Source organism: Sesamum indicum, linkage group LG12, assembly GCF_000512975.1.
Source record: "Sesamum indicum cultivar Zhongzhi No. 13 linkage group LG12, S_indicum_v1.0, whole genome shotgun sequence".
NCBI classification, from domain to species: Eukaryota; Viridiplantae; Streptophyta; class Magnoliopsida; order Lamiales; family Pedaliaceae; genus Sesamum; species Sesamum indicum.
The window spans coordinates 5,379,049-5,393,320 of NC_026156.1; the positions used below are offsets into that span (position 1 = coordinate 5,379,049).

General features: G+C 39.3%; 3 protein-coding genes across 3 annotated transcripts; all 3 read left to right on the forward strand.

Moving 5' to 3' along the window:
- LOC105175762 (CSC1-like protein ERD4) lies at nucleotides 1,425-6,360 on the forward strand. Its single transcript, XM_011098338.2, has 6 exons — nucleotides 1,425-2,064; nucleotides 3,241-3,389; nucleotides 3,601-3,876; nucleotides 4,049-4,893; nucleotides 5,299-5,554; nucleotides 5,653-6,360. The coding sequence occupies exons 1-6, from the start codon at nucleotides 1,794-1,796 to the stop codon at nucleotides 6,010-6,012; spliced, it is 2,157 nt and encodes a 718-aa protein (XP_011096640.1). The 5' UTR covers nucleotides 1,425-1,793; the 3' UTR covers nucleotides 6,013-6,360.
- LOC105175763 (phospholipase A1-Igamma1, chloroplastic) lies at nucleotides 6,970-8,760 on the forward strand. The gene has a single exon (XM_011098339.2). The coding sequence runs from the start codon at nucleotides 7,057-7,059 to the stop codon at nucleotides 8,602-8,604; it is 1,548 nt and encodes a 515-aa protein (XP_011096641.1). The 5' UTR covers nucleotides 6,970-7,056; the 3' UTR covers nucleotides 8,605-8,760.
- LOC105175765 (tyrosine/DOPA decarboxylase 1-like) lies at nucleotides 11,801-13,742 on the forward strand. Its single transcript, XM_011098340.2, has one exon. The coding sequence runs from the start codon at nucleotides 12,019-12,021 to the stop codon at nucleotides 13,540-13,542; it is 1,524 nt and encodes a 507-aa protein (XP_011096642.1). The 5' UTR covers nucleotides 11,801-12,018; the 3' UTR covers nucleotides 13,543-13,742.

Genomic DNA, 14,272 nt, shown 5'->3' on the forward strand with positions numbered 1-14,272 from the left:
TGTTATTTGTATTTTTATGATAAATTGATATTTCAATAGTTCTTGTCAGTCTTGTGTTAAAGCGAACAAAATTCTGCCTTGTCCGAGAGGCAAGAACATGACAAGTGGAGGAGAAGAAAATTACTTGAGCCAAAGACTCGTCCCAGCTGTCGTAGAGGCCGCCGTTATTACAGGGTTAGAAGGAAAGAGTAGAAGTGAAGCTCGATATTTAAATCGGGAATGGTCCAGAAATTTACAGGTGGCGCGAGGCAACACACGTGACCGGTTTGGATGAGAGTTCAGATCTGGACAAAACCATCTGCATCACCCGAATACAGATCCATTAAAAAATTAACTGCCGACTTTTTACCCGTTTGTCATCGTAGATAATCGGGTCCCCCACTGGTATAAGTAGAAAACGAGTGTTGTGTGGTCTTAGTTTATAATAATCAGTTTCACACGTTGAGTTTGAAATTTGAAATCAGCAGAGTCGGGCCCGTGTCCGTTTCCGTGTCGGCAGAGCGTAACTGCTGGAAACAAATATTTGGTTTGCTTACATCCACGTAACATAGTTTCAATGCCTTTCATTATATTATTATTATTATTATTATTATTATTGTGGCATAATATACAGAAGCCTTTTTAATTTTAATTTTTTACATTATACCCATAAAACTGAAAACTCAACAAATAAAATTAAGTGATTTGGTTTGGTATTTATTTATTTTAGGTGTTGGGGTTGAAGATATATTTATATTAGTAAGGCCGAATAGTGATGATGATAATGACAGCCCAATCCAAAACCTTCTTATGGATAGTGCTGCTAGTTGGCATTTGTTGATACTAATAAAAGTAGTATTCATTTCTACAGACAGCAACAAATATCACAAATTTTATTTTATTTTTCTCTTTTTTCTGAACCATTGATTTTATGGATGCCGCCAATGAAATAACATAACTTAAAGATACAGAGACTACTTCACTTCTTGTTGCTGCTATTCATAATTAATTCCACACCTAACAACCCATCTCATTCATCAAACTTACAAGTCCTCACGTCCATTCATCATCACCACACTTGAACACAAATTACTTTCTCTTTTCCAAGATAAATTATACTCATATCAGTTTATAATTTTTTTTATTAACACATGTTGCAAATATTTATGTGGCCTGACAATTGATGATTAATAGAACTATATATTTTTTCTTAAATTATGTACAATCAAATATAGCCGACATCACATGTCGTGTTTTAATATTAAGTAAAACTTTTAAGAATAATACAAAAAGGGGTATTAGTATCATATTATAATATTATAGTAAGCAACGAAAACTTGTTTCGTCCTAATCCCCCGCCTTACCTCACTAATCTCACACACATGCACTTTTTCCTGCAGTCCAAAAAGAGACAAAAGCAGACACAAATAAAGCAAATCAAAGGTGAAAAGACAGACTATCCATTTTTGTTCTACTTCTACATTTTCAGAAACAATTTTAACACAAGAAAAACACAAGAGTAAATTAATTCTGAGTTAGAAGAGTGTAGGAAGGAGCAAAGTCTCACAATCAATCAATCAAAATTCTAACCCACTCAGATATTTTGTAGATCGATCACTATGCACCGTTTCAACTGCCTGTTTCTCTTTAACTCTCTCTCTCTCTCTCTCAGCCCTTCTTTTAATGCTCCTTAACGGCTACTAGTTCTTGATTCCAACCCCTCCCCTCCCCCACTGGCTTACCATTATCGCCAGTAAATACACACATTCATACACAGAGTAGGAGAAGAACAAGAAGAAGAAGAAGAAGAAGGCATGGATTTCAATTCGTTCTTGACGTCGTTAGGAACGTCGTTTGTGTTATTCGTGGTCTTGATGTTTCTCTTCACCTGGCTCTCGCGCCGACCCGGTAACCATGTTGTATACTACCCCAATAGGATTCTTAGAGGCATGGATCCCTACGAGGGACTCCGCGCCAGCCGGAACCCCTTCGCTTGGATCCGGGAAGCCCTCGTCTCCACTGAGGCAGACGTCATCAGAATGTCCGGCGTTGATTCTGCTGTCTATTTTGTTTTCCTCACTACTGGTACTTTGTTTTTTTCTTTTATACGCTTATCTGTGGTATTTACAATCGTTTCACCCACTCTTCTGTTTTTTTGGACAGCTTCGATGATTTCACTGATTTTCGTGATATTTTCTTTGTGTTTTTTCTTCTTCTTTTTTTTATAGTTTATCCCAGCTTTAGTTTTGTTCGTCTGTTTATTTTCTTCATCTTTCTTTTGATACATTTGTAATTTACAATATATTGGTTACTGGGTGGGCTAGTTTAATGTTAGTTTGATGGTGATCTTTCTGAATGGTAACTGAAACTGGGGTCTTTTGACTTTCAAATATATAGACTGTACAGAGAAAGAAATTTGTAGTTGTGTTTCCCGAACTTATTTCTCCGGGGTAATTTTATCAATCATGTGCCTTCATGACGATTATTCTAGTCTCCGCTGGTTGTGAAAATTGTGATTTTATATGTAAGTCTTGTTTTGACCGTGGGAAGGTGAACTTTGCAAAAGTGCTTATTTGGTTGGGAAAAATAGGACTTCTGACTCCAAGCTTACCCTACCCCAAAAAAAGTTTCCGCTATTGATTTTTCACTTACCTTCTAAACAATGCCGCACATGAATCAGCATGCTCCTTGTGAAAATGGCTGCTCGAACTATAAAAGTAGAGGAAATGTGTTATATTGGACAGCAATAAGCAGCAAGGTTTTATTGCTCTCACGTATTTTCATAATGGTATGTGGTTCGTAAGCATAGATTATCCTACCTAAAAGCATTGAACGACTCTTAAATATGAAGCATTGGCAAGAACCTAGCAAATATATGAGGTGGGCGGGTTGGTTTGTCTTTTTTAAGTATTTCTCCCCTGCTCTTCGTGTGAAGGCTAATTGGTACGTTTGTTTGTCTCCCTTTGATTTCCCTTATGGTTTATGTTTATTGATCCTGACTTACACCGCTTTCAGTGGCTCAGTGCTTTTTACCCTGCTCCTAGAGTAGCAAGCATTTACTGATGCTCTCCGTTTGATTTGTTTTTTGGTGTCTGCGTACTTGTCCTATTGTCTATGCAAACATCTCATATTATCCTCTTTTATTCGAATCAACCAAATATCATCTAATAAGTGTGCAGGATTTTCTGTTTTTTCATCTCATCTTAATACTTCCAATGTGAATGTTTGCTTTACTTTACAATTATTTATTGTTTCACGCAGTGCTGGGAATTCTGGTTTTGTCTGGCCTTGTACTTCTACCAGTGCTTCTGCCAGTTGCTGCTACTGCTCATGGTGTGATGAAGGCCAAGGACACCACCAGTGAAGGATCTTTTAATGACCTTGACAAGCTATCTATGGGGCATGTCGAAGTTAGTACTAGCACTTCACCCATTCTCGATGATTAATCTGCCTCAATCAATTGCTTGTATTCATTACAGAGTAATAATCATACTAGGAGATGTATTTAGTTGTGGAATTTTCTCGCGCTGTCAGTTACCTCTATATGTTTTTCTCTTATGAAACTGCCACTGATTTATTTGCTTAATTCCTGCTTTTTTTTTTTCCCCTTGTGGATAACAGCAAAGAAGTGCCCGATTGTGGGCATTTGTGATAGCGACCTATTGGGTTTCCTTTGTTACATATGGCCTCTTATGGAAGGCATACAAGCATGTTTCTGATCTGAGGGCTGCAGCGCTTATGTCACCCGATGTGAAGAATGAGCAGTTTGCCGTGGTTGTTCGAGACATACCTCCTGCACCTGAGGGCCAAACTATAAAGGAACAGGTCGACTCGTATTTTAAGGCTATCTATCCAGATACCTTTTATAGGTCGATGGTGGTCACAGACAATAAACAGGTACAGTTAATATCCTTTTGCTGCTTGTCATCTATAATTTACACAGCATTTATCATCCAGTTGTGTGTGTTTTTTCTGTTTTTGAGAGAAAAGACTGTAGATCAAAATTGCTTGTATCCTGGCTTTAAGTTGAAAATTCCTTGTATCTTTACATCTTTTTTCATTATACCAGGTCAACAAAATTTATGAAGAGTTGGAGGGATACAGAAAGAAGCTGGCACGTGCGGAAGCCATATATGCCGAGTCCAAAGCAACTGGTAATCCCGAAGGAACGCGACCAACTACTAAAACTGGCTTTCTAGGTCTTATTGGTAAAAAGGTCGATGCAATAGAATACTATGATGAAAAGATAAAAGAGTTGATTCCAAAGTTAGTAGCTGAGCAAAGGGTCACTCTGAAAGACAGACAGCAATCTGCAGCTATCATCTTTTTTAATAACAGGGTAACTGCAGCAGCTGCATCACAAAGTCTGCATGATACGATGGTTGATATGTGGACAGTCTCAGATGCTCCTGAACCCAACCAGTTATTATGGACCAATCTCCCGAAAAAATTCTACACAAGGCGGATTCGGCAATATGTGATCTATTTTATTGTGTTTTTGACCATTTTCTTTTACATGATACCAATTGGTTTCATTTCTGCATTGACTACTCTGGACAACTTGAAGAAGCTTCTCCCCTTTCTAAAACCGGTTGTGGATCAAGCCACTATCAAGACAGTACTAGAAGCATATTTGCCGCAGCTCGCACTTATAATATTTTTGGCGCTGTTGCCAAAGTTCCTACTGTTCCTATCCAAGGCTGAGGGCATTGCTTCAGAGAGTCATGCGCAAAGGGCTGCATCTGGAAAGTACTTCTATTTTTCAGTCCTAAATGTATTTATTGGTGTTACGATAGGCAATACGCTTTTCACTACATTGAAGCGTATTGAGAAGGATCCGAACTCTCTTGTCCCTTTACTAGCAGAAAGCCTCCCTGGAAGTGCGACTTTCTTCTTGACTTTTGTGGCTTTGAAGTAAGTTCACTGTTCCCTTTTCTCCTTTACTTATTGTGGTGCTTGTAGAAATTCTTATTTTGCTCGATGTCCATCAGTTGCTTATAATGTTTCTTGGAAAATGAGTGGGATTATTATTTTCTTTTGACATTTCGTAAACTTCCTGATCAGTATTTTGGCAAACTACTTCTATTGCATCATTGGTTATCTGGCATTATCCTTCTTCTTTCCATCCTCCTTACTCCTTTGGCACTTTTGTCTTCTTTTTTCTCCTTTTCCGTTCCTTATTTGAGATCATATTTCGAGTGAGATCTGTTGAGGTTTCAGTGGAACTTAAGTGTAAGTTTAAGCATCAAGGCTAATATGTCTTTTCATTCTGAAGAATTAGATTGACTGAAATGTGGCATTGATTTTTTATGCCTTCAGGTTCTTCGTTGGCTATGGGCTTGAGTTATCACGAATAGTTCCTCTGATAATATTCCACCTGAAGAAGAAGTATCTCTGCAAGACTGAAGCTGAGGTGAAAGAAGCCTGGGCTCCTGGAGATCTTGGATATGCAACTAGAATTCCTGCCGACATGCTGATTCTCACCATTGTCATCTGCTATTCTGTTATAGCACCTCTAATTATTCCATTTGGCATCATCTACTATGGGTTGGGATGGCTTGTTCTTCGGAATCAGGTGATGCTGCTCTCTATTATTTCTGAGTAATTTATGCGTCTATCAAAACATGTGCTGGCCTTATCTCTAACCATGTTTGTCTTTCTTCCTAACAATAGGTTCTTAAAGTTTATGTTCCTTCATATGAGAGCTACGGAAGGATTTGGCCCCACATTTATGTCCGCATCATGGCTTCCTTGATCCTCTATCAAGCTACAATGTTGGGTTACTTTTCTGCTAAGGAATTCATATATACACCGGTTCTGATTCCACTTATTGTTCTGTCCTTCATCTTTGTATTAGTCTGTCGGAAGAAATTCTATCGATTTTTCCAGTGCACAGCACTTGAAGTTGCTTCCCGTGAACTGAAAGAGACTCCGAATATGCAAGTTGTTTTCAGGTCGTTCATTCCCCCAAGCCTGAGCTCTGAGAAAGCCGATGAGGATCAGTTTGAAGATGCTTTATCTCATGTTGTTTGAAGAATGCTTCAAGTCAAGTATCCCAAACAGGGTCTAATGTTTGATGTACATTTTGTGAGTTATCACTGGGATGTTTGTAATCTATGACTTTGACTATGTTAGAACCATTTGTTCATAGTTTCCACTAGGGGGTGTTTGGGTGTTGTATTGTGGGTTCTTCTGTTATATAGAACATTTTGTTTGTCAGGAGAAATTGTCATTTATTCTGCCAGAATTTGGTGTGTATTTAGACAGAGAACAAACACTCCTTTAGGAGGTAGGTTACTGGTTATTCCCAAGTCCCAGCTGTTGCTTGTAATAGAAAGACGAATGAATTTCTTCAGTTCTTGGCAAAGCCCGCTTTTTCTTGGTGGATTATGGAGTTTGACTTCTCAAATTGAAGGCGTGTCTGAATCGTGAAAACGTGTATCATACCAACATGTGAAATTACCGGATGTAGTGTGAGTCAAATCCTGCTTTTGACAAGAATAACAACATTTTAATTTTTCCCCCAGAACACCTAACAACATGAAATTGGGGGTACGCATCCCGTGCATCAATATCTTAATGAAGCCGAAAAGCGAACTCGGAATCGATATATTTGCAGCCAGTCGCAATATTTCAAGGTTTTATTTTGACTGACTGCTGAATCAAATAATCTTACAATATATTTTTCTAGTTAAGTTTGTTAACAAAATTGGATTGAATTTTTTGTTATATTCTATCTTCTACTTGGTTCTAGCACATACATACATTACAGTGATATGCATATGTTAAATAAAATAGAATTGGCACTAAAAAGTATTGATTCGAGAAAAATAGAGGGCAGTCCTCATATTATTCAAATTGTGTAATGGGAAGCTTCAGGGTTGGTGCACCCCAAGCCCACGAGCCAGGACCAACGCGTCAGCACTCGTCAAGCCATCACCCACTTCATATGAAACAGTACCCCATATGCTATGTTGAATTTTACCTTCGCCAGACTTGTACAACATTTGAAAACTCATCCTATATATTCACTGTCTCCTCTTCAAAACTTTAGCCCTTTCTAGTTTCTAACCCAATATGGCCACCAAGAATGCCATCCATCCCCACTATTACCACCTCCCTGCCGTCCACAAAACCCGGCTTCCAGCCACCGTCCAGGCCTATCAAGACTACGCAATCGGCAAAAACCCACGTCAAAAATCGGCCAACAGGGCCGTCAAGCTGGCCGAGTCCTTGTCCCATATGTTGAATCTTCAGATCGAGACCACAATTCAGAGGAGCCTCAACCGCTCAAACCTCGACGTTCTGAGCATCGAAGAGAAGCACAATACTCCCACCACCTCCCCTAAAGAAGACATATCCGCCAAGTGGCGCGAAATCCACGGCTCCCGCGACTGGGACGATCTTCTTGATCCTCTCCACCCCTGGCTCAGAAGGGAGATCGTCAAATACGGGGAGTTCGCGCAGGCCACCTATGACGCCTTCGACTTCGACGCCTTCTCGGAGTACTGCGGCAGCTGTATGTACAACCGCCACAAGCTGTTCGACAAGTTGGGCCTCACCAAAACTGGCTACAACGTGACTCAATACATATACGCCATGTCGCACATAGACTTGCCACTGTGGCTTGAGAAATCGCGCTTTGTCGACACTTGGAGCAAAGACTCGAACTGGATGGGGTTTGTGGCTGTTAGCGATGATCAAGAATCGAAAAGAATTGGCAGGCGGGACATCGTCGTGGCGTGGCGGGGCACGGTAGCGCCGTCGGAATGGTACGACAATATGCAGCGGAAACTAGAGCCCATTGGCCACGGGGACTCAAAAGTCGAACATGGTTTCCTCAGCATTTACACCTCTAAAAGCGACTTCACTAGGTACAATAAGTCAAGTGCCTCGGAACAAGTCATGAGAGAAGTTAAGAAATTAGTGGATTACTACCAAAAAATAGGTGAACAAGTTAGCCTAACTATCACCGGCCATAGCCTAGGTGGTGCTTTAGGACTACTAAATGCATACGAGGCTGCTAAAAATTTCCCCAACCTTCCAATCAGCGTTGTCTCATTCGCAGCCCCACGTGTGGGGAACATTGCGTTCCGCGATGAACTGTATCAAATGGGCGTTAAAACTCTACGTGTGACGATGAAGCAAGATGTGGTGCCAAGAATGCCTGGAATAGTATTTAATGAAAGTCTACAAAGATTTGATGACATTACGGGCACGTTGGAGTGGGTGTACACACACGTGGGAGTGGAGCTAAAGCTGGATGTAAGATCGTCTCCGTACCTCAAGAAAGGGTTGAACTTGGTGGGATATCACATGTTGGAGACGTACCTACATTTGGTGGACGGATATCAGAGTAGTGATTCGGGATTTCGGGCGGATGCTAAGAGGGATGTGGCGTTGGTGAACAAGGATTGTGATATGCTTGTAGATGAATTGAGAATCCCTCCTAATTGGTATCAACTGGCTAATAAAGGGCTGGAGCGGAATGATCATGGGAGATGGGTGAAGCCCAAAAGAGATCCGGAGGACATACCCTCACCCACTATGGACTCACTTAACTATCATGTGCTTGAATTGGAGGATAGTTATGAGATTGGATCCTGGTTTGGTGTTTCAATTTGATTTAGCTAGGGCAACAAGAGTTTGTACATGGAAACCTTATTAAAACTACATGGTAGATATAGTATCATAGTTTGTGTCTCTAATCATTGATATCATCATGTACGTATAAACAAAATTGTAGCAATAAATTTTCAAGCACAACGTATTCATGTATTTTACAGAGTTAGCAAATATAAATTTTGCTCAAATATTTTTGAGATGGAGCGCCTACAATAGAGGATGCACACCATCCGAAGTGAGAGTGGTCATATCAATCAATGATATTTACATTTCATAAGGTGTTCAAATCATACATGACTATTTTAAATTTATAGAAAATAAATTTAAAATTAACAATACACATAACGGGTGTTGAGATTGTTTTCAACAAAAACACTCATACGATCACGTTACAGAGATAGTCTATAGAGTCAGAGCAAATAACTACCGGAAACACAATCTTACATAAATATTATGTTCTTACATAAATATTATGTTCAAAGAGGTTTTTTTTTTTTTTCTTCCTGGTTAAAACCGTCAGTGCTGTGGCGCGGATTTGACAGGACCTCTACCTGTTTATTGAAATCCAAACGGCTCGCCTATACAAATTAAGAAGTTGTATACTAGAAGTACTACTCCAGATACATGTCAAAGCAAGAACCTCGCTGGTACTATTTGAACTGAAAATTTGGAAATAGATTATGAAGATGAATCGGTGCAGCCAAATGGGCGGTCACCCGCCTAATCACTGTATTGGAGCCAAGAAGTCGGTTGGCCTCTCTGTAGACATGAGAAAAAATGGTGGAGATCTTTGGACACAAGACTCGAAAGCCTCGTCAACGAATATTCTGTTGGAGAGTTGTTCATAGCTTAAACCCAATGTAGGGATGCCACTAAAGCTTTGGGGACGTTTCCAAGCATCAAAACGCATGGATTGCAAGTCGCAGCCCATTTCTGGAAAACAACCCTCCTTCAAATCTGGAAGCATATTGGGTTGTATATGGGCTTTCTGTTTTACGCTTTTGGGCTTATGTAGCGGCCCACTTTTCTTTTTCGGGATACATTATAGTTATTAATATATAATTAAGTTTTAAATAATTGGAATGATTTGGTCAACCAATACTTAATATTAACCCTACGCAAATATTAAGTATCAGAAGTCCACATATACTACTACTTCCGCACAATAACTAAATTCTTAAGTTGTCCTAACATATAATCTTAAAAATTGGAGCCAGTCGGGTTAGAATCCAACAACCACCCCCCTTCACTTATATATTTAATTTAATTTGTATTTTCTATTTAATTAAAAAAGAATCATAATATCTTCCTATACAAATCAAGATATTATTTTCAATATTTTAATAGCTGACCAAATGATGTCTTAGGCTAGTTATTAAACTAATGCTGGGATCTCATGAACAAATTCCATGTCATGAATTCGAGTCCCATCAAACGTATGGGTATTTATCTCGCTTTATGTGAGCCATTGTAATTTATTTATCGTAATTAATCATATGAGAGCATATATTACTCATATTTATTATGATGAATTATTGTAATTTATTTATTATTATTAATATATATATATATATATCAATAGGTGAATTCGGCTTGATAATGGCCCTACTATCCATTCTTGGCAGTCCCCAAACCCTAACTCTAACTGAACCATATGATTCATTCAGCTATTACAGTTCACACGATTCACATTTTGTTCAAACCTATTTCCTTTAATGTAAAGGTTCTTGATATATATTAATGAGAAGCCGTTTATTTGTCCTTTATTTTATTTTATTTCTGTTGAAATTTATTGCAAGAGCTAGCTAAGGTACCTAATCTTGTTAGAAATATTCCAAGTCTAACTGCACAAGTTGTAGCAATTGATGTGTGTTTTTCGTAGACAAATCCCATCTCGGAATTAAATTATGGGGAATTTATTAATAATCCTATTATGTCTTCTTCCTATCATCATTAGTACAATATTGCCACACATTGTGTAATGAAATGATTTATAAGGTAGTTATAACCAACGTGGGAGGCTCAATTCTATTTTGACGACGTTTATTTGGTCACATCATTTTGATTAACTTGATTATGACCTATCCAATCCATTTTAATATATATAGTTTGTGAATGCCAAAAAAAATTATTCTAATTTAATAACCAGTGTGGACTGTACGGATATTAGTTTATGTTTTTATTTTTTTTACTATGATGATGTTTGGGAGATTAAAATATTGTTAAAAAAATTTAAAACATTGTTAATTACGTTGTAAATAATTGAAACAAGAATGAGGATAGTTGGGGGTAGCTGCAAGTGTTTTGGGCATTTCTTACAGTGGGGTGCAGCCCAACTGAAGACAACAAATGTATTGTAAGAAGAAACACTAAAAGCATTGAATTCACAATAAACAAATTCGGGTTGAACCTAATTACATGACCCAACCAAATTACAACATTCGAATAGTGCAAGTTTCATATCTAAAGTAAGTTTTTAAGAAATTGTTCCAGTTTTCACAAAAACAACTCTCCAAAGTTGAGTCCATTTACTTTGTAACCAAAATTTACTTCTTATTACATAATAATAATAATAATAATCAAATTACATATAATAAAGATGAAACTCATTTAAAATAGAATGAGATACTTACAAAAATTTGCGTTGATTACAAATAAATATTCTAATTTTTTCCTTTTGGAGATTGGAGTTTAATAACTTAGAGATGGATTAGATACTTGTTTTTTTAGTTCACCACATTTTTTAATTATTGATGCAGTCCTTTTTACTTTAATTAATTTATACACGTACTATTATATTCCTTTCCAACAAATAATTATTATATTATTATATAAGAAAAATAGAATAGCAGTATTGTCAGTGGTCCCGAGGATCAAAATACCCTCTGATTCAATTAAATCGGGCCCCAACCCCGAGTCCCTCACTTCCAGGAAAACGCTTCTCCAATACCCGACACTTGCATGTTATTATTATCATTATTGACTAAATCGCATTTTCAGCTGCCTCAAAACCGTGTGACGACCGGTAAAATTCAATTTTATCACTCTCTCTAAAATTAAATATATTGAAATAGACGGGGAAAAAAGCGCAAAAAAAAAAAAAAAGAAAAGAAAAAAATGGAGTTGAAGAACGTGACTAATGCTCTCCAACAACCCACCTTATTCTTCTACAATAAAACCCAACTCGCCCATCTACCTCCTCCTCCCTCAATTCCTTTCCTACCCCATTTTCCTCTATATATATATCACGTCCATCAATTACTCTTCCAATCATTCACATTCCCACAAACAGGTGTTGTACCCAACTCCTCTTTTCAGTTTCTACTTCTTCCCTGAGTGCTACCAAGTGAAAGTGCCCCTTTCACTAGTAGCAAATTTGAACAAATACTAAAACTTTCCACCCAATTTCAATCCATGGGCAGTCTTCAGAATCAGAAACCTGACAATGGCTTCGCCGGGACCATCAAACCTCTGGACCCGGAGGAGTTCAGAAGGCAAGGCCATTTAGTCATCGACTTTCTTGCTGATTATTACAAGAGTGTTGAGAGATATCCTGTCCGCAGTCAAGTCGAGCCCGGCTATCTCAAGAAACGAATGCCCGACTCCGCTCCCTATGACGCCGAGCCCATTGAGGATATTCTTCGGGATGTTCAGAAAGATATTGTTCCCGGCATAACTCACTGGCAGAGTCCCAACTATTTTGCGTATTTCCCCGCCAGTGGTAGCATTGCTGGATTTCTTGGGGAAGTTCTTGGCACCGGGTTTAACATTGTGGGATTCAACTGGATGTCGTCCCCCGCTGCCACGGAGCTGGAAACCATCGTCATGGATTGGCTCGGTAAAATGCTCAACCTTCCTTCTGAGTTTCTCTTCTCCGGCGGAGGTGGTGGTGTTTTGCAGGGTACCACCTGCGAGGCCATATTGTGCACGCTGGTGGCCGCCAGGGATCAGATGCTCAAAAAGATCGGCAGGGAAAATATAAACAAGTTGGTTGTATACGGGTCGGATCAAACCCACTCCGCTTTGCAGAAGGCAGCTCAGATTGCGGGCATCAACCCCAGCAATTTCCGTGCCGTCGCCACCACAAGGGCCGACGCATTCGGGCTAACTGCTGATGCCCTCCGCGCGACAATTGAATCAGATGTTGAATCCGGGCTGGTGCCGCTGTTCCTGTGCCCCACCATCGGGACTACGTCGTCAACCGCGGTGGATCCATTGGGCCCGCTGTGCGATGTGGCGGAGGAGTATGGAATCTGGGTGCACGTCGATGCCGCGTACGCCGGAAGCATTTGCATTTGCCCCGAGTACCGCCATTTCCTGGACGGCATCGAGAAAGCGCACTCTTTCAGCTTCAACGCCCACAAATGGTTCTTGACGACACTGGATTGCTGCTGCCTCTGGGTTAAAGACCCCGGCGCCCTGATCAAAGCTCTGTCGACATATCCAGAATATCTGAGAAACAAAGCCTCGGAGACAAAGCAGGTGGTGGACTACAAAGACTGGCAAATTACTCTCAGCCGCCGCTTCCGGTCTCTGAAACTCTGGCTCGTTATCCGCAGCTACGGCGTCGCAAATCTCAGGAAATTCCTGCGTAGTCACGTAAAAATGGCGAAGAATTTCGAAGGGCTGATCGGAATGGACAAGCGTTTCGAGGTGGTGGTGCCGAGAAACTTTGCCACCGTCTGCTTCCGCATATCGCCGATCGAAATCGGCGGAAACCATCAGATCGTGACAAAGGAGGACGCAGCCAATAATTTCAATGCCAAGTTGCTGGAGTCCATAAACGAATCAGGCAAGATTTACATGACACACGCAGTGATTGGGGGAGTTTATGTGATGCGATTCGCTGTCGGGGCGAGCCTGACAGAAAACAAGCACGTCATTTGGGCCTGGAAAGTGGTTCAGGAACATGCAAATGCCCTGCTAACCAGCTCCTAATTTTACTACCACAAATGTGAATGTCAATCCTGTCGAGAAATTGGAAATTCTGCCTGTTTTAGTTTGTGAAATTCAATAATCAAAATCTTCTTACAACAATGTACGGTTTCTTGATTTGTGGTGTATAGATGACCTTTCATGTCATATTCCGGTCCGGTGGAACAGGGCAAAGAAATGAAAATGGAAACTCATTGGTTAAAGTTGTAGTAAACCTGTCTGAAATTGCCATTCTAGGAGAAATGAAGCCTGCCACTACTATTACTTACATTCATAATTCTAAGTTAGGTGGCCTCGTTCTCTGCCCCCACTGCAACATTAACTCTCCATTCCCATACTTTCTAAGTCTTTATTTATTTCATCCAATCATACAATAAGTTATACTAAATTTCAACTTCTTTCGCCCCCACATTTAGAGGAATCTTGCTGACAAATCAATAATTATAATTTTACATATATAATTATATCAATTTTAATAAATTAGTAAATGCATCAATTCGATCAATAAGTGTGACGATAAACTCACAATATATTGTAACAAACAGTTACAATTTCGATGGAATTTAAACACCCTATTAATTTCAATAAATCCTTAGTATTAACTATTAGGCTAATAAAATATTGATGATTTATGAAGCATCGGTGATATCATAAAATTTGCATCACCAATTTAGTTTCAATAGTCTACAATTTATTTATTTATTTCTGATTAAGTTATTTTAATAATTTATTG

Excerpts from the sequence above, each read along its gene's own strand:
- LOC105175762 (XM_011098338.2), top strand. The coding sequence starts at position 1,794 with ATGGATTTCAATTCGTTCTTGACGTCGTTAGGAACGTCGTTTGTGTTA. Across the intron at positions 3,877-4,048 it reads TGGTCACAGACAATAAACAG|GTCAACAAAATTTATGAAGA; the intron begins GTACAGTTAATA and ends TCATTATACCAG. Across the intron at positions 5,555-5,652 it reads GGCTTGTTCTTCGGAATCAG|GTTCTTAAAGTTTATGTTCC; the intron begins GTGATGCTGCTC and ends TCCTAACAATAG.
- LOC105175763 (XM_011098339.2), top strand. The coding sequence starts at position 7,057 with ATGGCCACCAAGAATGCCATCCATCCCCACTATTACCACCTCCCTGCC.
- LOC105175765 (XM_011098340.2), top strand. The coding sequence starts at position 12,019 with ATGGGCAGTCTTCAGAATCAGAAACCTGACAATGGCTTCGCCGGGACC.